Genomic DNA, 22,873 nt, shown 5'->3' with positions numbered 1-22,873 from the left:
AGGTTATAGGGCTCTTAGTTCAGGATGTGTGAAAGGGCAGCGGTACGGGCAGTGAGGTTATAGGGCTCTTAGTTCAGGATGTGTGAAAGGGCAGCGGTACGGGCAGAGAGGTTATAGGGCTCTTAGTTCAGGATGTGTGAAAGGGCAGCGGTATGGGCAGTGAGGTTATAGGGCTCTTAGTTCAGGATGTGTGAAAGGGCAGCGGTATGGGCAGTGAGGTTATAGGGCTCTTAGTTCAGGATGTGTGAAAGGGCAGCGGTACGGGCAGTGAGGTTATAGGGCTCTTAGTTCAGGATGTGTGAAAGGGCAGCGGTACGGGCAGTGAGGTTACAGGGCTCTTAGTTCAGGATGTGTGAAAGGGCAGCGGTACGGGCAGTGAGGTTATAGGGCTCTTAGTTCAGGATGTGTGAAAGGGCAGCGGTACGGGCAGTGAGGTTATAGGGCTCTTAGTTCAGGATGTGTGAAAGGGCAGCGGTACGGGCAGTGAGGTTATAGGGCTCTTAGTTCAGGATGTGTGAAAGGGCAGCGGTACGGGCAGTGAGGTTATAGGGCTCTTAGTTCAGGATGTGTGAAAGGGCAGCGGTACGGGCAGTGAGGTTATAGGGCTCTTAGTTCAGGATGTGTGAAAGGGCAGCGGTACGGGCAGTGAGGTTATAGGGCTCTTAGTTCAGGATGTGTGAAAGGGCAGCGGTACGGGCAGTGAGGTTATAGGGCTCTTAGTTCAGGATGTGTGAAAGGGCAGCGGTACGGGCAGTGAGGTTATAGGGCTCTTAGTTCAGGATGTGTGAAAGGGCAGCGGTACGGGCAGTGAGGTTATAGGGCTCTTAGTTCAGGATGTGTGAAAGGGCAGCGGTACGGGCAGTGAGGTTATAGGGCTCTTAGTTCAGGATGTGTGAAAGGGCAGCGGTACGGGCAGTGAGGTTATAGGGCTCTTAGTTCAGGATGTGTGAAAGGGCAGCGGTACGGGCAGTGAGGTTATAGGGCTCTTAGTTCAGGATGTGTGAAAGGGCAGCGGTACGGGCAGTGAGGTTATAGGGCTCTTAGTTCAGGATGAGTGAAAGGGCAGCGGTACGGGCAGTGAGGTTATAGGGCTCTTAGTTCAGGATGTGTGAAAGGGCAGCGGTACGGGCAGTGAGGTTATAGGGCTCTTAGTTCAGGATGTGTGAAAGGGCAGCGGTACGGGCAGTGAGGTTATAGGGCTCTTAGTTCAGGATGTGTGAAAGGGCAGCGGTACGGGCAGTGAGGTTATAGGGCTCTTAGTTCAGGATGTGTGAAAGGGCAGCGGTACGGGCAGTGAGGTTATAGGGCTCTTAGTTCAGGATGTGTGAAAGGGCAGCGGTACGGGCAGTGAGGTTACAGGGCTCTTAGTTCAGGATGTGTGAAAGGGCAGCGGTACGGGCAGTGAGGTTACAGGGCTCTTAGTTCAGGATGTGTGAAAGGGCAGCGGTACGGGCAGTGAGGTTACAGGGCTCTTAGTTCAGGATGTGTGAAAGGGCAGCGGTACGGGCAGTGAGGTTACAGGGCTCTTAGTTCAGGATGTGTGAAAGGGCAGCGGTACGGGCAGTGAGGTTATAGGGCTCTTAGTTCAGGATGTGTGAAAGGGCAGCGGTACGGGCAGTGAGGTTATAGGGCTCTTAGTTCAGGATGTGTGAAAGGGCAGCGGTACGGGCAGTGAGGTTATAGGGCTCTTAGTTCAGGATGTGTGAAAGGGCAGCGGTACGGGCAGTGAGGTTATAGGGCTCTTAGTTCAGGATGTGTGAAAGGGCAGCGGTACGGGCAGTGAGGTTATAGGGCTCTTAGTTCAGGATGTGTGAAAGGGCAGCGGTACGGGCAGTGAGGTTATAGGGCTCTTAGTTCAGGATGTGTGAAAGGGCAGCGGTACGGGCAGTGAGGTTATAGGGCTCTTAGTTCAGGATGTGTGAAAGGGCAGCGGTACGGGCAGTGAGGTTATAGGGCTCTTAGTTCAGGACGTGTGAAAGGGCAGCGGTACGGGCAGTGAGGTTATAGGGCTCTTAGTTCAGGACGTGTGAAAGGGCAGCGGTGCGGGCAGTGAGGTTATAGGGCTCTTAGTTCAGGACGTGTGAAAGGGCAGCGGTACGGGCAGTGAGGTTATAGGGCTCTTAGTTCAGGACGTGTGAAAGGGCAGCGGTACGGGCAGTGAGGTTATAGGGCTCTTAGTTCAGGACGTGTGAAAGGGCAGCGGTACGGGCAGTGAGGTTATAGGGCTCTTAGTTCAGGATGTGTGAAAGGGCAGCGGTACGGGCAGTGAGGTTATAGGGCTCTTAGTTCAGGATGAGTGAAAGGGCAGCGGTACGGGCAGTGAGGTTATAGGGCTCTTAGTTCAGGATGTGTGAAAGGGCAGCGGTACGGGCAGTGAGGTTATAGGGCTCTTAGTTCAGGATGTGTGAAAGGGCAGCGGTACGGGCAGTGAGGTTATAGGGCTCTTAGTTCAGGATGTGTGAAAGGGCAGCGGTACGGGCAGTGAGGTTATAGGGCTCTTAGTTCAGGATGTGTGAAAGGGCAGCGGTACGGGCAGTGAGGTTATAGGGCTCTTAGTTCAGGATGTGTGAAAGGGCAGCGGTACGGGCAGTGAGGTTATAGAGCTCTTAGTTCAGGATGTGTGAAAGGGCAGCGGTACGGGCAGTGAGGTTATAGGGCTCTTAGTTCAGGATGTGTGAAAGGGCAGCGGTACGGGCAGTGAGGTTATAGGGCTCTTAGTTCAGGATGTGTGAAAGGGCAGCGGTACGGGCAGTGAGGTTATAGGGCTCTTAGTTCAGGATGTGTGAAAGGGCAGCGGTACGGGCAGTGAGGTTATAGGGCTCTTAGTTCAGGATGTGTGAAAGGGCAGCGGTACGGGCAGTGAGGTTATAGGGCTCTTAGTTCAGGATGTGTGAAAGGGCAGCGGTACGGGCAGTGAGGTTATAGGGCTCTTAGTTCAGGATGTGTGAAAGGGCAGCGGTACGGGCAGTGAGGTTATAGGGCTCTTAGTTCAGGATGTGTGAAAGGGCAGCGGTACGGGCAGTGAGGTTATAGGGCTCTTAGTTCAGGATGTGTGAAAGGGCAGCGGTACGGGCAGTGAGGTTATAGGGCTCTTAGTTCAGGATGTGTGAAAGGGCAGCGGTACGGGCAGTGAGGTTATAGGGCTCTTAGTTCAGGATGTGTGAAAGGGCAACGGTACGGGCAGTGAGGTTATAGGGCTCTTAGTTCAGGATGTGTGAAAGGGCAGCGGTACGGGCAGTGAGGTTATAGGGCTCTTAGTTCAGGATGTGTGAAAGGGCAGCGGTACGGGCAGTGAGGTTATAGGGCTCTTAGTTCAGGATGTGTGAAAGGGCAGCGGTACGGGCAGTGAGGTTATAGGGCTCTTAGTTCAGGATGTGTGAAAGGGCAGCGGTACGGGCAGTGAGGTTATAGGGCTCTTAGTTCAGGATGTGTGAAAGGGCAGCGGTACGGGCAGTGAGGTTATAGGGCTCTTAGTTCAGGATGTGTGAAAGGGCAGCGGTACGGGCAGTGAGGTTATAGGGCTCTTGGTTCAGGATGTGTGAAAGGGCAGCGGTACGGGCAGTGAGGTTATAGGGCTCTTGGTTCAGGATGTGTGAAAGGGCAGCGGTACGGGCAGTGAGGTTATAGGGCTCTTAGTTCAGGATGTGTGAAAGGGCAGCGGTACGGGCAGTGAGGTTATAGGGCTCTTAGTTCAGGATGAGTGAAAGGGCAGCGGTACGGGCAGTGAGGTTATAGGGCTCTTAGTTCAGGATGTGTGAAAGGGCAGCGGTACGGGCAGTGAGGTTATAGGGCTCTTAGTTCAGGACGTGTGAAAGGGCAGCGGTACGGGCAGTGAGGTTATAGGGCTCTTAGTTCAGGACGTGTGAAAGGGCAGCGGTACGGGCAGTGAGGTTATAGGGCTCTTAGTTCAGGATGTGTGAAAGGGCAGCGGTACGGGCAGTGAGGTTATAGGGCTCTTAGTTCAGGATGTGTGAAAGGGCAGCGGTACGGGCAGTGAGGTTATAGGGCTCTTAGTTCAGGATGTGTGAAAGGGCAGCGGTACGGGCAGTGAGGTTATAGGGCTCTTAGTTCAGGATGTGTGAAAGGGCAGCGGTACGGGCAGTGAGGTTATAGGGCTCTTAGTTCAGGATGTGTGAAAGGGCAGCGGTACGGGCAGTGAGGTTATAGGGCTCTTAGTTCAGGATGTGTGAAAGGGCAGCGGTACGGGCAGTGAGGTTATAGGGCTCTTAGTTCAGGATGTGTGAAAGGGCAGCGGTACGGGCAGTGAGGTTATAGGGCTCTTAGTTCAGGATGAGTGAAAGGGCAGCGGTATGGGCAGTGAGGTTATAGGGCTCTTAGTTCAGATTCTACACCACAAACCTCTCAGAGCTGCGGCTCAAACTGTATGATTATACTTGTGAAGCGTTCTGCGTTTAGCATGACTCTCTCTCTCTCTCCCCTCTCCCCTCGTCTCCCCTCTCTTCCCCCTCACCTCTCTCTTTGTAATTGATCCCTTCTTGTTTTGGACTGTCAGTCAGTCCCCCTGAGCTGCAGTCTGTCATCATTGTTGTTCCTGGGACCTGTCCGAACGTGCCCCCCCCCCTTAGTCTGAGTGACAGGAGAATAATCTCAGCCTGGGGGAGGAATAGGGTCCTCCACACTTTCACTGTGTCACATCTGCCCTGCACGCTCTCACACAGAGACACACAGAGACACACAGAGACACTCTCACACATTCTGAGACATGCACACACACACACACACACATTCTGAGACACACACACACACACACACACACAGACACTCTCACACACACAGACAATCGGACCCTAATTGTTTAACTGTGAGTTTCAATTGAGGCCCAGCAGATTTGTCTCCCGCTCTCCTGAGGGATTGCATTCCCTGCTAATGATCTGCGTGGGTCGAGCTCAGTGAACCCCACCCTCTCCAGCCATGCTGAGTCTGAGCTCATGAATTCTTAACTGGTCACCCGAGCCCGGCTCAGCAGCAGCTCTGACTGACTCGATACCTGAGAGACCAGGGCAGCTGTGTGAGGAGATCCAGCATTGCACAGCTCTGACACAGCCAGCCTTCAGCACACAGCCAGGGCGCGCTGTCACACAGAGCAGCACCGGAGCCGCTAGCATTGCACAGCTCCAACACAGCCAGCCTTCAGCACACAGCCAGGGCATTGACAGGCTGAAAACAGACTCATCTGGGGGTGTCGCTCTGTGTGTGTCAGTGTGTGTGTGTGCGTGTCACTGTGTGTGTCGCTCTGTGTGTGTGTGTGTGTCACTGTGTGTGTCAGTGTGTGTGTGTGTGTGTCACTGTGTGTGTCGCTCTGTGTGTGTGTGTCACTGTGTGTGTCGCTCTGTGTGTGTGCGTGTGTGTGTCTGTGTCACTGTGTGCGCGAGTGTCAGTGTGTGAGCCTCACCATGCTAGAGCTGTGAGAGCGAGGCCCTCCTTGTTATGTTTGGATCCTGAGTTCATTTATCTTGGGATCTGGACACAGGAATGTTTCACTTGTTCTGGTGTGGAAGTGTGCGGGTGCAGGGCTGCTCCCTGCTCTGTGCCCAGGTAGGAGGGGGGGCAGGCGAGCTGTGCCAGAGGGGAGGCTGTGCCGGGGGGGCTGTACCGGGGGGGGCTGTGCCGGGGGGGGCTGTACCGGGGGGGGCTGTGCCGGGGGGGGCTGTGCCGGGGGGGGGGCTGTGCCGGGGGGGGCTGTACCGGGGGGAGGGCTGTACTGGGGAGGGCTGTACTGGGGGGAGGGCTGTGCCGGGGGGGCTGGCGGCTCCAGCAGCTCTCTTGTAAACAGTAGGTTTCCAGCTGCCTCCTCCACACAGACCTGACTCTCACATCAAACAAGCGTCACACACTGAACACACAGACTCAGCCAAGTGCCCTTATACAGTAAAGCAGAGGAACATTTACTTCATAGAGAAGCCTGGCGAGCGAGAGAGCACAGCTGAACGAGGCTGCATCCTTATAAGAGTGTCCTGCACTAACAGCACAGCACAACACTGTGACAGCATGGGGAAGCACAGCACAGTGTAATACAGCACTGTGACAGCATGGGGAAGCACAGCACAGTGTAATACAGCACTGTGACAGCGTGGGGAAGCACAGCACAGTGTAATACAGCACTGTGACAGCGTGGGGAAGCACAGCACAGTGTAATACAGCACTGTGACAGCGTGGGGAAGCACAGCACAGTGTAATACAGCACTGTGACAGCGTGGGGAAGCACAGCACAGTGTAATACAGCACAGTGACAGCGTGGGGAAGCACAGCACAGTGTAATACAGCACTGTGACAGCGTGGGGAAGCACAGCACAGTGTAATACAGCACTGTGACAGCGTGGGGAAGCACAGCACAGTGTAATACAGCACTGTGACAGCGTGGGGAAGCACAGCACAGTGTAATACAGCACTGTGACAGCGTGGGGAAGCACAGCACAGTGTAATACAGCACTGTGACAGCGTGGGGAAGCACAGCACAGTGTAATACAGCACTGTGACAGCGTGGGGAAGCACAGCACAGTGTAATACAGCACTGTGACAGCGTGGGGAAGCACAGCACAGTGTAATACAGCACTGTGACAGCGTGGGGAAGCACAGCACAGTGTAATACAGCACTGTGACAGTGTGGGGAAGCACAGCACAGTGTAAACAAAAAGCACAGTAAAGTACACACAAAAAGCATAGCAAACTACGGTAGATGCAGAGCTAGAGCAGGGGGGAGTGTGGCAAAGTGGTTTGCAGAGCGCAGGTGTCGCGGTGATGCAGTGCTCAAGACAAGAACAAACAACAAGGCACGGGCGGAACGGCGCTTTCATTGTAATCCAAAGTGTGATGACAACAGCAAACAATATCGGAGGTCTGGCAACACACAACGATGTGTAATGAACAGCTAAACAACACGGGGCTCCGTCTGTCATCCTCTCTGTCACGGGGACAAACTGCAAAACCACTGAGAACTCACCTGAAAACACTCCTCTCTCAGCTCTGTCATTACCAGCACCTTCATAATAATGAGCGCTAGTCTACACACTCCTCTCTCAGCTCTGTCATTACCAGCACCTTCATAATAATGAGCGCTAGTCTACACACTCCTCTCTCAGCTCTGTCATTACCAGCACCTTCATAATAATGAGCGCTAGTCTACACACTCCTCTCTCAGCTCTGTCATTACCAGCACCTTCATAATAATGAGCGCTAGTCCACACACTCCTCTCTCAGCTCTGTCATTACCAGCACCTTCATAATAATGAGCGCTAGTCTACACACTCCTCTCTCAGCTCTGTATGAAATCTTTGGAAAGTAAAGAGGTTCCAGTTCTTCGGAGGCAGAGTGCCTGTGGAGCTGTTGGGTTGCATGGGGGGTGATTTCAGAAGTGGGATATCCTGCTTGCGTTGTCTCAGGACAGTCAACAGGAAGTGTCCTGAGAAGAGACAGCGGGACAATAGCACTTAGGAAGCGGTCAGAGCACAGAGATCGCTGTGGAAACAATGGGGAATTATTTCAGCTCCAATCCGCTGGCACAAACTGATTTTAATGTGCGCTCAATAGCCCAGTCCCTGCCAGCACAGAGAGGTGTGGTAAAGCATTACAATGCTTCCCTATGCTTTACCAGACCTCTCTGTGCTTTACAATGCTTCCCTATGCTTTACCAGACCTCTCTGTGCTTTACAATGCTTCCCTATGCTTTACCAGACCTCTCTGTGCTTTACAATGCTTCCCTATGCTTTACCAGACCTCTCTGTGCTTTACAATGCTTCCCTATGCTTTACCAGACCTCTCTGTGCTTTACAATGCTTCCCTATGCTTTACCAGACCTCTCTGTGCTTTACAATGCTTCCCTATGCTTTACCAGACCTCTCTGTGCTTTACAATGCTTCCCTATGCTTTACCAGACCTCTCTGTGCTTTACAATGCTTCCCTATGCTTTACCAGACCTCTCTGTGCTTTATTACACTGTGGGAAGCTTTCATAAGGGCCATGCCAGGTAGCTTACTCTGCTGTGAATCATCTTTAATTACGTGAATAACACGACAGATACAGGCGTTCATGGAAATGTTTTATTAGTTCATTGAGTTTTACAGTCACCCCGGGCGACTGGAAGAGATGCTGCACCCCTGTCCTGTCCTGGCCTGTCCTGTCCCACACTGACTGGGAGAGATGCTGCACCCCTGTCCTGTCCTGGCCTGTCCTGTCCCACACTGACTGGGAGAGATGCTGCACCCCTGTCCTGTCCTGGCCTGTCCTGTCCCACACTGACTGGGAGAGATGCTGCACCCCTGTCCTGTCCTGGCCTGTCCTGTCCCACACTGACTGGGAGAGATGCTGCACCCCTGTCCTGTCCTGGCCTGTCCCACACTGACTGGGAGAGATGCTGCACCCCTGTCCTGTCCTGGCCTGTCCTGTCCCACACTGACTGGGAGAGATGCTGCACCCCTGTCCTGTCCTGGCCTGTCCCACACTGACTGGGAGAGATGCTGCACCCCTGTCCTGTCCTGGCCTGTCCTGTCCCACACTGACTGGGAGAGATGCTGCACCCCTGTCCTGTCCTGGCCTGTCCCACACTGACTGGGAGAGATGCTGCACCCCTGCCCTGTCCTGTCCCACACTGACTGGGAGAGATGCTGCACCCCTGCCCTGTCCTGTCCCACACTGACTGGGAGAGATGCTGCACCCCTGTCCTGTCCTGTCCCACACTGACTGGCTGCATCCCGAGCTGCGGAATGAAAGTCATGGAATATTCCGGAGCGGAAGGCTGCAGTCTGATTGACGGGTAATGATTTCTAGTGACACAGTCAGTGTGTAAGGGAGGGGAGAGCTGGGAGAGGCACTGCGCTATTTCAGACACAGCCAGGCAGGCTGGATCACGTTCACCCTGGCAGACACGCTGACCAGCCAGGCTGGGTCCCCGAGAGGAGCAACACGCTCACAGAAGCCAGGAGAGAAACTCCCTGTGCCCCTGCCAAGCCCTGCCCTGCCCTGGCACACAGCCAGCATGCTCCACAGAAATGAGAAACCCAACCATGGGGCAAATCACAACAGACACTGACAGCTCCTCCTGCAGCTCCTGCTGCTGTGTGGTGAAGCATAGGAAGGCATTGTAAAGCACAGAGAGGTCTGGTAAAGCATAGGGAAGCATTGTAAAGCACAGAGAGGTCTGGTAAAGCATAGGGAAGCATTGTAAAGCACAGAGAGGTCTGGTAAAGCATAGGGAAGCATTGTAAAGCACAGAGAGGTCTGGTAAAGCATAGGGAAGCATTGTAAAGCACAGAGAGGTCTGGTAAAGCATAGGGGAGCATTGTAAAGCACAGAGAGGTCTGGTAAAGCATAGGGAAGCATTGTAAAGCACAGAGAGGTCTGGTAAAGCATAGGGAAGCATTGTAAAGCACAGAGAGGTCTGGTAAAGCATCGGGAAGCATTGTAAAGCACAGAGAGGTCTGGTAAAGCATAGGGAAGCATTGTAAAGCACAGGGAGGTCTGGTAAAGCATAGGGAAGCATTGTAAAGCACAGAGAGGTCTGGTAAAGCATAGGGAAGCATTGTAAAGCACAGAGAGGTCTGGTAAAGCATAGGGAAGCATTGTAAAGCACAGAGAGGTCTGGTAAAGCATAGGGAAGCATTGTAAAGCACAGAGAGGTCTGGTAAAGCATAGGGAAGCATTGTAAAGCACAGAGAGGTCTGGTAAAGCATAGGGAAGCATTGTAAAGCACAGAGAGGTCTGGTAAAGCATAGGGAAGCATTGTAAAGCACAGAGAGGTCTGGTAAAGCATAGGGAAGCATTGTAAAGCACAGAGAGGTCTGGTAAAGCATAGGGAAGCATTGTAAAGCACAGATAGGTCTGGTAAAGCATAGGGAAGCATTGTAAAGCACAGAGAGGTCTGGTAAAGCATAGGGAAGCATTGTAAAGCACAGAGAGGTCTGGTAAAGCATAGGGAAGCATTGTAAAGCACAGAGAGGTGTGGTAAAGCATAGGGAAGCATTGTAAAGCACAGAGAGGTCTGGTAAAGCATAGGGACGCATTGTAAAGCACAGAGAGGTGTGGTGAAGCAGATTAATAAACATGTTAAACTGGTAAATGCACAGCATGGGGGGAAGCTGCTTTCATGGAGTCTGCTGCTGTTCATGAGGATTTGGTTCACAGGGAGCACAGTGTATTTCTTTATTCCCTTCTTTTTCCATCACTCCCTTCCTCCCTGTCAGTCTCAGTCTCTTGCTCTATTAGCACAGCGCTGAGCTGTATTTTCCTCTTAGTTCAGTTGGCACTGAAAGCCCTGTTTAATCAACCCTGCGTCTCTCCCTCTCTCTCAGGGTTTACAGCTCCTGGGATCTCCTTAATCAACCCTGCGTCTCTCCCTCTCTCTCAGAGTTTACAGCTCCTGTGATCTCCTTAATCAACCCTGCGTCTCTCCCTCTCTCTCAGGGTTTACAGCTCCTGGGATCTCCTTAATCAACCCTGCGTCTCTCCCTCTCTCTCAGAGTTTACAGCTCCTGTGATCTCCTTAATCAACCCTGCGTCTCTCCCTCTCTCTCAGGGTTTACAGCTCCTGGGATCTCCTTAATCAACCCTGCGTCTCTCCCTCTCTCTCAGAGTTTACAGCTCCTGGGATCTCCTTAATCAACCCTGCGTCTCTCCCTCTCTCTCAGGGTTTACTGCTGGACTATACAGCTAACCCTGCTCACTGTGACTGGACTATACAGCTAACCCTGCTCTCTGTGACTGCTGGACTATACAGTTAACCCTGCTCACTGTGACTGGACTATACAGCTAACCCTGCTCACTGTGACTGCTGGACTATACAGCTAACCCTGCTCACTGTGACTGGACTATACAGCTAACCCTGCTCACTGTGACTGGACTATACAGCTAACCCTGCTCACTGTGACTGCTGGACTATACAGCTAACCCTGCTCACTGTGACTGCTGGACTATACAGCTAACCCTGCTCACTGTGACTGGACTGTACAGCTAACCCTGCTCACTGTGACTGGACTATACAGCTAACCCTGCTCACTGTGACTGCTGGACTATACAGCTAACCCTGCTCACTGTGACTGGACTATACAGCTAACCCTGCTCACTGTGACTGGACTATACAGCTAACCCTGCTCACTGTGACTGGACTATACAGCTAACCCTGCTCACTGTGACTGCTGGACTATACAGCTAACCCTGCTCACTGTGACTGGACTATACAGCTAACCCTGCTCACTGTCACTGGACTATACAGCTAACCCTGCTCACTGTGACTGCTGGACTATACAGCTAACCCTGCTCACTGTGACTGGACTATACAGCTAACCCTGCTTACTGTGACTGGACTGTACAGCTAACCCTGCTCACTGTGACTGGACTATACAGCTAACCCTGCTCACTGTGACTGGACTATACAGCTAACCCTGCTCACTGTGACTGGACTATACAGCTAACCCTGCTCACTGTGACTGGACTATACAGCTAACCCTGCTCTCTGTGACTGGACTATACAGCTAACCCTGCTCACTGTGACTGGACTATACAGCTAACCCTGCTCACTGTGACTGCTGGACTATACAGCTAACCCTGCTCACTGTGACTGGACTATACAGCTAACCCTGCTCACTGTGACTGGACTATACAGCTAACCCTGCTCACTGTGACTGGACTATACAGCTAACCCTGCTCACTGTGACTGCTGGACTATACAGCTAACCCTGCTCACTGTGACTGGACTATACAGCTAACCCTGCTCACTGTGACTGGACTATACAGCTAACCCTGCTCACTGTGACTGCTGGACTATACAGCTAACCCTGCTCACTGTGACTGGACTATACAGCTAACCCTGCTCACTGTGACTGGACTATACAGCTAACCCTGCTCACTGTGACTGGACTATACAGCTAACCCTGCTCTCTGTGACTGCTGGACTATACAGCTAACCCTGCTCACTGTGACTGGACTATACAGCTAACCCTGCTCACTGTGACTGGACTATACAGCTAACCCTGCTCACTGTGACTGGACTATACAGCTAACCCTGCTCACTGTGACTGGACTATACAGCTAACCCTGCTCACTGTGACTGGACTATACAGCTAACCCTGCTCACTGTGACTGGACTGTACAGCTAACCCTGCTCACTGTCACTGCTAGACTATACAGCTAACCCTGCTCACTGTCACTGGACTATACAGCTAACCCTGCTCACTGTCACTGGACTATACAGCTAACCCTGCTCACTGTGACTGGACTGTACAGCTAACCATGCTCACTGTGACTGGACTATACAGCTTGGTAATATTTTAAAAGTTTTGTATTATAATTATTTTGTAAGACACGTGTCAAAAACTATCAATAACAAAATACATACACCAACAATATGTTTCCAGATCCCAAGTTCAGTCTTAACAAAAAACCACAACACGGCAAACCTCCCTTTAATAGATGACTTAATCCAGCAGATGTTTAACTTTCCACTGCAGTCTACTTCTGTATTCATTAAGGAAGTGTGATGTCAACACGCGGCTCTGTGCAGACCGGCCCACACCCCCACTCGCCTGAGAGCTGACAAGTGCACGTCTCCCTGGAGCGCGTCCAGCCGTGACGCCTCTCCTGCCTGCAAGCGGAGAAGAGAGAGACCAGGGCTGTGGAGCGAGGTTCGGGAAAGTCGTGCAGGGAGCGAGACTGTGGATTAATCACACACACACACACACACACACACTCTGACACGTGGACCGGGTCCTGCGCTGCACACATTTCTGAACCGGGATCAGGAGCCGCACGTTTGCAAGCAGGTGACCGAAAGGCGCAACTGGAGCCTCGACTCCTCTTTCTTGAAGGCAGACCGTAGCGACCTGGCAGCAGGAGAGTATCCCGAGAGGCGGACCTGTTGCTCCGGGCTGGCAGTATGATCACACCGGCACTGTACTGTGATCGCCTCCTCGGATGACCGCTGCCCTGCTCGTCCTCGTTCGTGCACCTTGCTGACTTCAGGAATCCGGGCATTTCTTTCACAGAAGAACGAGGCGGCGCGCCGCTCACTCAATAATAAAACTAACAATAACATATATAGCAAGCCGGAACACCATGGCGCCTCCGCGCTGCGGGGTTGCGCTCCTTCTTCTCGTCCTCTGCGGCTGTTTCCTTGCTCTGCTGCAGCCGGCAGCCTCGCCGGTCTCGGAGAGCGGACGGAGTTTACCTGCGGCCGGTGAGTACAGCGGAACGGGCGAGTCTCTGGGCGTAGCGCCGTGCACACGGCTTCCGATCCTGCTGTGAAGTAATCACTGCGCTGCGGACTGTGTCGGGTCGTGTTTAAGAAAAGCTCTCTGTGCAGAGCCCCAGCGGTCGTGTTGTCGTTGTTGTTATCGTGTAGCTGTGCCGGTGTCCCGTGGTGTGGTTCTGGTCGTGCTAATCGGGATAGCAGACGGAGGAAATGCGTCCTGGAAACACGTCCCGTTGGGCTGGGCGGCCGCTCCCTGTAGCCCTGGTCCCGGGACCCCCGCGTCTCAGTCTACAGCAATATCAATGAAAACCAGCAGGGAGACAGCTGGGAGTCACTGTAGGGATACTGCTGTACAGTGAGACGCAGGGGTCCCAGGATCAGAGCGAGGAACCACTGCCCACCAGTGCAATCTGTCTCTCTATCTATCTCTCTATCAGTCTGTCTATCTCTCTATCCATCTATCTGTCTGTCTAATACACTCACACACACACTCACACGCACAGACACACACAGACACACTCTCTCACACACACACAGACAGACACACACACAGACACACACACTGACACACTCACACACACACAGACAGACACACACACACACTGACACACTCACACACACACAGACAGACACACACACAGACAGACACACTCACACACACTGACACACACACACACACACTCTCACACACACACACACACACTCACAGACACACACTCACACACAGACAGACACACAGACACACTCTCACACACACACACACTCACAGACACAGACACACACTCACACACACACACACACACTCACAGACACACACTCACACACAGACAGACACACAGACACACTCTCACACACACACACACTCACAGACACAGACACACACTCACAGACACAGACACACACACTGACACACACTCTCACACAGACACACACTCACACACACTCTGACACACACACACACACACTCTCACACACACACACACACACTCACAGACACACACTCACACACAGACAGACACACAGACACACTCTCACACACACACACACACTCACAGACACAGACACACACACACACACACACACACACTCACAGACACACACTCACACACAGACAGACACACAGACACACTCTCACACACACACACACTCACAGACACAGACACACACTCACAGACACAGACACACACACTGACACACACTCTCACACAGACACACACTCACACACTCTCACACACACACTCAGACACAGACACTCACACACACACACTGACACACACTCACTCACACACACACACACACTCGCGAGGCCCCTCATCTCAGAGTTACTCTCTTTTATTTCATTGTTATTCTGTTGTACATTTTTTAAATCCCATTCCACTTCCAAAGACGGGACGTGAGTCGCAAAATATTCATCTGGGAATGTGACCTTCCGGGGCTCGACATTTCAATAACAATAGCGTGTAATTATCCCGGGTTTAAAAGGCATGTCGTGTGCAGACAGGCTCAAAGAATTGAATCTATTCAGTCTTGAACAAAGAAGACTGCGCGGCGATCTGATTCAAGCATTCAAAATCCTAAAAGGTATCGACAATGTCGACCCAGGGGACTTTTTCAGCCTGAAAAAAGAAACAAGGACCAGGGTCACAAATGGAGATTAGATAAAGGGGCATTCAGAACAGAAAATAGGAGGCGCTTTTTTACACAGAGTATTGTGAGGGTCTGGAACCAACTCCCCAGTAATGTTGTTGAAGCCGACACCCTGGGATCCTTCAAGAAGCTGCTTGATGAGATTCTGGGATCAGTCAGCTACTAACAACCAAACGAGCAAGATGGGCTGAATGGCCTCCTCTCGTTTGTAAACTTTCTTATGTTCTTATGTTCTAATTCCTCTGTGAATGTGACCTTCCGGGGCTCGACATTTCAATAACAGTAGCGTGTAATTCCTCTGTGAATGTGACCTTCCGGGGCTCGACATTTCAATAACAATAGCGCGTAATTCCTCTGTGAATGTGACCGCCCGGGGCTTGACATTTCAATAACAGTAGCGTGTATTGACAAGCAGCGACACACTCGTGTTTCTGTCGCATCGTGTGAAGGAAGGAATCGTGCGTGTGCTGAATCACTGGGATCCTTCGACAGGAACCGACTACAAGAAAGGGGACGCGCTCAGACTGGCCTGTCGTTAGTAACATTTCTGATCTGTCAGATTCGAGAGACGTTATTCCAGGGATCGAAGGAAGACTCCCATTGCAGAGCAGTGTGGTCCACTTTAATCAGACTCCCCTGAGCTTGTTACCGTCACACTGGGGCTCATCAAGCTGCTCTGTGATTTGCGCTGACAGCATTATCACTGCGCCCCTTCAAGAGATTAACACGCTCTCTGATCAGCATTATCACTGCGCCCCTTCAAGAGTTTAACATGCTCTCTGATCCACGCTGACAGCATTATCACTCCCTGGTTTAGAGGGCAAACCACGCCCCCTCCTCTCTAAACCGGGGAGAGGGGAGATTTCAAACCACGCCCCCTCCTCTCTAAACCGGGGAGAGGGGAGATTTCAAACCACGCCCCCTCCTCTCTAAACCAGGGAGAGGGGAGATTTCAAACCACGCCCCCTCCTCTCTAAACCGGGGAGAGGGGAGATTTCAAACCACGCCCCCTCCTCTCTAAACCGGGGAGAGGGGAGATTTCAAACCACGCCCCCTCCTCTCTAAACCAGGGAGAGGTGTTTGGAATTCTCTCTCTCTCTCGCATCTGAAGCCACGTTGCAGTAAACCGCAGTAACAGGGCCTCCTCTTATCTCTGCCTCAATACTAATAATGAAACACATTTCTATGGCATTCTTTCATGGGGGAAGATTGCTTTCCCATTCCGGGCAGTGAATCGTATGAGGAAAGAGACTCCCACTGATCTCCCCCGCCCCCCCCGTTTCACACTCGCTTTCACTTTCTATCACACTTTGAGACAGCGACGCCCCTCCCCCTCCCCCCCCCGATCAGGAGCTTCACTGAAAACACAAGAACCCAAAGGGACTCCTGCACTGTTAGCACTGACTGACTCCCCTCTCCAGTCCCCCTGTGTGTTCACAGTGCAGTCTCCCCTCTCCAGTCCCCCTGTGTGTTCACAGTGCAGTCTCCCCTCTCCAGTCCCCCTGTGTGTTCACAGTGCAGTCTCCCCTCTCCAGTCCCCCTGTGTGTTCACAGTGCAGTCTCCTCTCTCCAGTACCCCTGTGTGTTCACAGTGCAGTCTCCCCTCTCCAGTCCCCCTGTGTGTTCACAGTGCAGTCTCCCCTCTCCAGTCCCCCTGTGTGTTCACAGTGCAGTCTCCCCTCTCCAGTCCCCCTGTGTGTTCACAGTGCAGTCTCCCCTCTCCAGTCCCCCTGTGTGTTCACAGTGCAGTCTCCCCTCTCCAGTCCCCCTGTGTGGTCACAGTGCAGTCTCCCCTCTCCAGTCCCCCTGTGTGTTCACAGTGCAGTCTCCCCTCTCCAGTCCCCCTGTGTGTTCACAGTGCAGTCTCCCCTCTCCAGTCCCCCTGTGTGTTCACAGTGCAGTCTCCCCTCTCCAGTCCCCCTGTGTGTTCACAGTGCAGTCTCCCCTCTCCAGTCCCCTGTGTGTTCACAGTGCAGTCTCCCCTCTCCAGTCCCCCTGTGTGTTCACAGTGCAGTCTCCCCTCTCCAGTCCCCCTGTGTGTTCACAGTGCAGTCTCGCCTCTCCAGTCCCCCTGTGTGTTCACAGTGCAGTCTCACCTCTCTGTCTCTCTCTCCTCAGACTCCTCTGTTTCGGGGTGCTGCGAGGGGGACCTCCTGTTCCTGGTCGACTCCTCGGGCAGTGTCTCCTCTTACGAGTTCTCGAAGGTGCGTGAGTTCCTGGGGTCCCTGCTGCGTCCCTTCTCCATTGGGCCAGAGGAGGTGCAGGTCAGTGTTCTGCAGGTCAGCACCCAGCCCACCCCGGAGTTTGGCTTCTCTGCTCACAGTTCCGGCGAGAGCCTGCAGGAGGCGCTGGCAGGCATGAGGCAGCTGCACGGAGACACCAACACGGGCGCGGCGCTGGGCTGGGCGCGAGAGCGGGCGTTCGGGCGCGGGACGGGGGCACGGGAGGGCGTGCCACGGGTGCTGGTCTGGGTCACCGATGGTGTGTCCTCAGACTCTGTGCTCCAGCCAATGAGGGAGCTGCGAGAGGAGGGCGTGGCCGTGCTGATCGTCTCCACGGGACACGGGAACTACCCCGAGCTCTCCGCCGCAGCCTCACCCCCCACAGACCGGCACCTTCACTTCGTGGACGTGGACGCATTCGATGTGATCACTGAGGAGCTGAGAGGGGCCATCATCGGTGAGACGCACGCACACACACGCACGCTCACACGCACACAGTGACTCGCAGGGAACAGACTGCTGAGAGACTGCAGAGTCTGTCTGTCGGTGTTGAGTGAGTTGAGAGCTGCAGTAGGGAGAGCTGGGGCAGAGCAATACTGCCATCGTGTGGTGATTGGCGGTATTGACTGCTGCTTTAAAGACCCAGTTTTCACTTCATGCGATTGAAGGGGTTCAGTAATCTCACTATTATTATTATTATTATTATTATTATTATTATTATTATTATTATTATTAACGCTGCTGGTTTAGGAAGCCATCCCCACAAATACACATTTCTAGTCGCAGTCATGCAAGCACTGCTGAAGTTACTGCAGCAAACCTACAGAAATATTTAGTGTTTATATTTCTCCTAAATAAGAGTAGATGTATTGAAAAGCTGATCCTCTGTCCTCTCTCCAGATATAATCCGTGCTCAGCGCTTGTCCGCAGTGGAAGTGACCTCTCGCAGCGCCCGGCTGCTCTGGCCCGCTCTGCTGTCCGCTGGTTCTGGGTTCTATGTGCTGCGGTTCGGCCCGTCCCAGCTGGACCCGGCTCAGCACCGGAACGTGACCCTGCCTGGCTCCGCCCGCAGTGCCCCCCTGACCGGCCTGCACCCCCAAACCAGCTACACAGCGACCCTGACCCCCGAGTCCAACCTGCAGTACACTGCACCCCTCACTGTGAGCTTCAGCACCCTGCCAGGTGAGTCTGCGCCGCCCTCTCTCTCACTGTGAGCTTTAGCACCCTGCCAGGTGAGTCTGCGCCGCCCTCTCTCTCTCTGTGAGCTTCAGCGTCCTGCCAGGTGAGTCTGCGTCGCCCTCTCTCTCACTGTGAGCTTCAGCACCCTGCCAGGTGAGTCTGCGTCGCCCTCTCTCTCTCTGTGAGCTTCAGCACCCTGCCAGGTGAGTCTGCGTCGCCCTCTCTCTCTCTGTGAGCTTCAGCATCCTGCCAGGTGAGTCTGCGTTGCCCTCTCTCTCTCTGTGAGCTTCAGCGTCCTGCCAGGTGAGTCTGCGTCGCCCTCTCTCTCTCTGTGAGCTTCAGCACCCTGCCAGGTGAGTCTGCGTCGCCCTCTCTCTCTCTGTGAGCTTCAGCACCCTGCCAGGTGAGTCTGCGCCGCCCTCTCTCTCTCTCTCTGTGAGCTTCAGCGTCCTGCCAGGTGAGTCTGCGTCGCCCTCTCTCTCTCTGTGAGCTTCAGCATCCTGCCAGGTGAGTCTGCGCCGCCCTCTCTCTCTCTGTGAGCTTCAGCACCCTGCCAGGTGAGTCTGCGCCGCCCTCTCTCTCTCTGTGAGCTTCAGCACCCTGCCAGGTGAGTCTGCGTCGCCCTCTCTCTCTCTGTGAGCTTCAGCGTCCTGCCAGGTGAGTCTGCGTCGCCCTCTCTCTGTGAGCTTCAGCACCCTGCCAGGTGAGTCTGCGCTGCCCTCTCTCTCTCTGTGAGCTTCAGCGTCCTGCCAGGTGAGTCTGCGTCACCCTCTCTCTCTCTGTGAGCTTCAGCACCCTGCCAGGTGAGTCTGCGCCGCCCTCTCTCTCTCTGTGAGCTTCAGCGTCCTGCCAGGTGAGTCTGCGTCGCCCTCTCTCTCTCTGGTTGCTTCAGCACCCTGCCAGGTGAGTCTGCGCCGCCCTCTCTCTCTCTGTGAGCTTCAGCGTCCTGCCAGGTGAGTCTGCGTCGCCCTCTCTCTCTCTGGTTGCTTCAGCGTCCTGCCAGGTGAGTCTGCGTCGCCCTCTCTCTCTCTGGTTGCTTTAGCACCCTGCCAGGTGAGTCTGCGTCGCCCTCTCTCTCTCTGTGAGCTTCAGCACCCTGCCAGGTGAGTCTGCGTCGCCCTCTCTCTCTCTGTGAGCTTTAGCACCCTGCCAGGTGAGTCTGCGCCGCCCTCTCTCTCTCTGTGAGCTTCAGCGTCCTGCCAGGTGAGTCTGCGTCACCCTCTCTCTCTCTGTGAGCTTCAGCACCCTGCCAGGTGAGTCTGCGCCGCCCTCTCTCTCTCTGTGAGCTTCAGCGTCCTGCCAGGTGAGTCTGCGTCGCCCTCTCTCTCTCTGGTTGCTTCAGCGTCCTGCCAGGTGAGTCTGCGTCGCCCTCTCTCTCTCTGGTTGCTTTAGCACCCTGCCAGGTGAGTCTGCGTCGCCCTCTCTCTCTCTGTGAGCTTCAGCACCCTGCCAGGTGAGTCTGCGTCGCCCTCTCTCTCTCTGTGAGCTTTAGCACCCTGCCAGGTGAGTCTGCGTCGCCCTCTCTCTCTCTGTGAGCTTTAGCACCCTGCCAGGTGAGTCTGCGTCGCCCTCTCTCTCTCTGGTTGCTTCAGCGTCCTGCCAGGTGAGTCTGCGTCGCCCTCTCTCTCTCTGGTTGCTTTAGCACCCTGCCAGGTGAGTCTGCGTCGCCCTCTCTCTCTCTGTGAGCTTTAGCACCCTGCCAGGTGAGTCTGCGTCGCCCTCTCTCTCTCTGTGAGCTTCAGCGTCCTGCCAGGTGAGTCTGCGCCGCCCTCTCTCTCTCTGTGAGCTTCAGCACCCTGCCAGGTGAGTCTGCGTCGCCCTCTCTCTCTCTGTGAGCTTCAGCACCCTGCCAGGTGAGTCTGCGTCGCCCTCTCTCTCTCTGTGAGCTTTAGCACCCTGCCAGGTGAGTCTGCGCCGCCCTCTCTCTCTCTGTGAGCTTCAGCGTCCTGCCAGGTGAGTCTGCGTCACCCTCTCTCTCTCTGTGAGCTTCAGCACCCTGCCAGGTGAGTCTGCGCCGCCCTCTCTCTCTCTGTGAGCTTCAGCGTCCTGCCAGGTGAGTCTGCGTCGCCCTCTCTCTCTCTGGTTGCTTCAGCGTCCTGCCAGGTGAGTCTGCGTCGCCCTCTCTCTCTCTGGTTGCTTTAGCACCCTGCCAGGTGAGTCTGCGTCGCCCTCTCTCTCTCTGTGAGCTTCAGCACCCTGCCAGGTGAGTCTGCGTCGCCCTCTCTCTCTCTGTGAGCTTTAGCACCCTGCCAGGTGAGTCTGCGTCGCCCTCTCTCTCTCTGTGAGCTTTAGCACCCTGCCAGGTGAGTCTGCGTCGCCCTCTCTCTCTCTGGTTGCTTCAGCGTCCTGCCAGGTGAGTCTGCGTCGCCCTCTCTCTCTCTGGTTGCTTTAGCACCCTGCCAGGTGAGTCTGCGTCGCCCTCTCTCTCTCTGTGAGCTTTAGCACCCTGCCAGGTGAGTCTGCGTCGCCCTCTCTCTCTCTGTGAGCTTCAGCGTCCTGCCAGGTGAGTCTGCGCCGCCCTCTCTCTCTCTGTGAGCTTCAGCACCCTGCCAGGTGAGTCTGCGTCGCCCTCTCTCTCTCTGTGAGCTTCAGCATCCTGCCAGGTGAGTCTGCGCCGCCCTCTCTCTCTCTGTGAGCTTCAGCGTCCTGCCAGGTGAGTCTGCGCCGCCCTCTCTCTCTCTCTTTGTTGAAGTGCATTCTGTTTTGCTTAATCAGTTGGCAGCACATCTATTTTATCAAACAATGAGCAGGACCAGAGAGTTTAGCTTACAGAAGTTCATGTTTCACGCCCTCTCCCTGTTCTCTCCCCCTCAGAGGAGCCCCTCAGCCCAGCTCGAATCCTGATCTCAGACTCCTGCCCCACCAGTGTGCGAGTGAGCTGGGGTCCAGTGCTGCCCGACTCGGTGGAGGAGTTCCAGGTTTTGTTCGGCCCGCTGCCCAGCGGAGAGGCCCGCTCCGTCACAGTGAGCCGGAACCAGAACTCCACGCTGCTGCAGAACCTGCGGCCCAACACCACCTACCTGGTGACAGTGACCGCGCAGTACCACTCGGGCAGGCAGAGGGCGCTGTCAGCCAAGGCGTGCACACTGGAGGGTGAGCAGCACAGAGACACACGCAGGCAGACAGACACACTCACTCCCAGTCTGTCTCTGTTACAATGAGCAGCACAGAGACACACGCAGGCAGACAGACACACTCACTCCCAGTCTGTCTCTGTTACAATGAGCAGCACAGAGACACACGCAGGCAGACAGACACACTCACTCCCAGTCTGTCTCTGTTACAATGAGCAGCACAGAGACACACGCAGGCAGACAGACACCCTAAACTAGGACAGTCTCTCTCTCTCTCCCCCTCCCCCTCTCTCTGGACAGTGAGTGACACAGGCAGATACAGACTCAGCTCACTAAACTAGGTAGATATATATTCATGTAATAAACCATTAACAACTGGGAGTTCAATCACACACACCTGAGCTTGTTACCTGTACACTGGGACTCATGAAGCTCATAGTAAAACCCGGAATGGGTGACACTGCTGTGCAATAGGAGTCTTACTGATCTGTTCTGTCTCCCAACAGCCTCCCTGCCACAGGGCAACGCTTCCTGACAGGACAGAATATCACGAGGAGAGAGAGAGAGAGAGGAGAGGAGCAACCTGAGACAATACCCTGGAGACACAGAGAGACAAGGACCAGGGGAACACTAACCTCACCGCCACTGTGTACTCCTTTCCAGCTATCCTGAACTGGGATTCGAACCAGCAGCCTTCCACACTGCAGTCCATAACAGCACCCCTAACCACTGAGCTACTCAAACCCGCAGCCTTCCACACTGCAGTCCAGCTCACTAACCACTGAGCCACTCAAACCCGCTGCCTTCCACACTGCAGCCCAGCTCTCTAACCACTGAGCCACTCAAACCCGCAGCCTTCCACACTGCAGCCCAGCTCTCTAACCACTGAGCCACTCAAACCCGCTGCCTTCCACACTGCAGCCCAGCTCTCTAACCACTGAGCTACTCAAACCCACTGCCTTCCACACTGCAGCCCAGCTCTCTAACCACTGAGCCACTCAAACCCGCTGCCTTCCACACTGCAGCCCAGCTCTCTCACCACTGAGCTACTCAAACCCGCTGCCTTCCACACTGCAGCCCAGCTCTCTAACCACTGAGCCTCTCAAACCCACTGCCTTCCACACTGCAGCCCAGCTCTCTAACCACTGAGCCACTCAAACCCGCAGCCTTCCACACTGCAGCCCAGCTCTCTAACCACTGAGCCACTCAAACCCGCTGCCTTCCACACTGCAGCCCAGCTCTCTAACCACTGAGCCACTCAGGGAGAGGGGTCTGGTTAACTCTCTGTATTAATTCAATCTCACCAGCCTGGAAACACACCCACAAGCAAACACTTCATATTATAAGCTAATAAATGAATATACAAACACACACATTACTAAGTCTTTCTCAACAAAAGCTATTTATTTTTTGCTGTAAAATAAGTCTATATAAACTGTAATAAAGTCAGTGCAAGCCTGTGTGGATTCGTTTGTTTTGAACACTGGAACTACTCAAACAAACTGAATAAATGGCAGATGTTTCAGCGCGGAGACTCCTGATTGAAGCGCTTG

The 22,873-nt window shown here is 54.0% G+C and overlaps 1 protein-coding gene across 1 annotated transcript; it reads left to right on the top strand.

The window, feature by feature from the left end:
• The first annotated feature begins 12,521 nt into the window (after window positions 1–12,521).
• LOC117411669 (von Willebrand factor A domain-containing protein 1) lies at window positions 12,522–22,780 on the top strand. Its single transcript, XM_059020496.1, has 5 exons — window positions 12,522–13,183; window positions 16,964–17,524; window positions 17,968–18,249; window positions 21,061–21,339; window positions 21,827–22,780. Exons 1-5 carry the CDS (start codon window positions 13,063–13,065, stop codon window positions 21,853–21,855), a joined length of 1,272 nt encoding a protein of 423 aa, XP_058876479.1. The 5' UTR covers window positions 12,522–13,062; the 3' UTR covers window positions 21,856–22,780.
• Window positions 22,781–22,873: the final 93 nt, after the last annotated feature.

This window comes from Acipenser ruthenus, unplaced genomic scaffold, assembly GCF_902713425.1.
Source record: "Acipenser ruthenus unplaced genomic scaffold, fAciRut3.2 maternal haplotype, whole genome shotgun sequence".
Taxonomy (NCBI): Eukaryota; Metazoa; Chordata; class Actinopteri; order Acipenseriformes; family Acipenseridae; genus Acipenser; species Acipenser ruthenus.
This window is presented reverse-complemented; position numbering and strand designations above follow the sequence as displayed.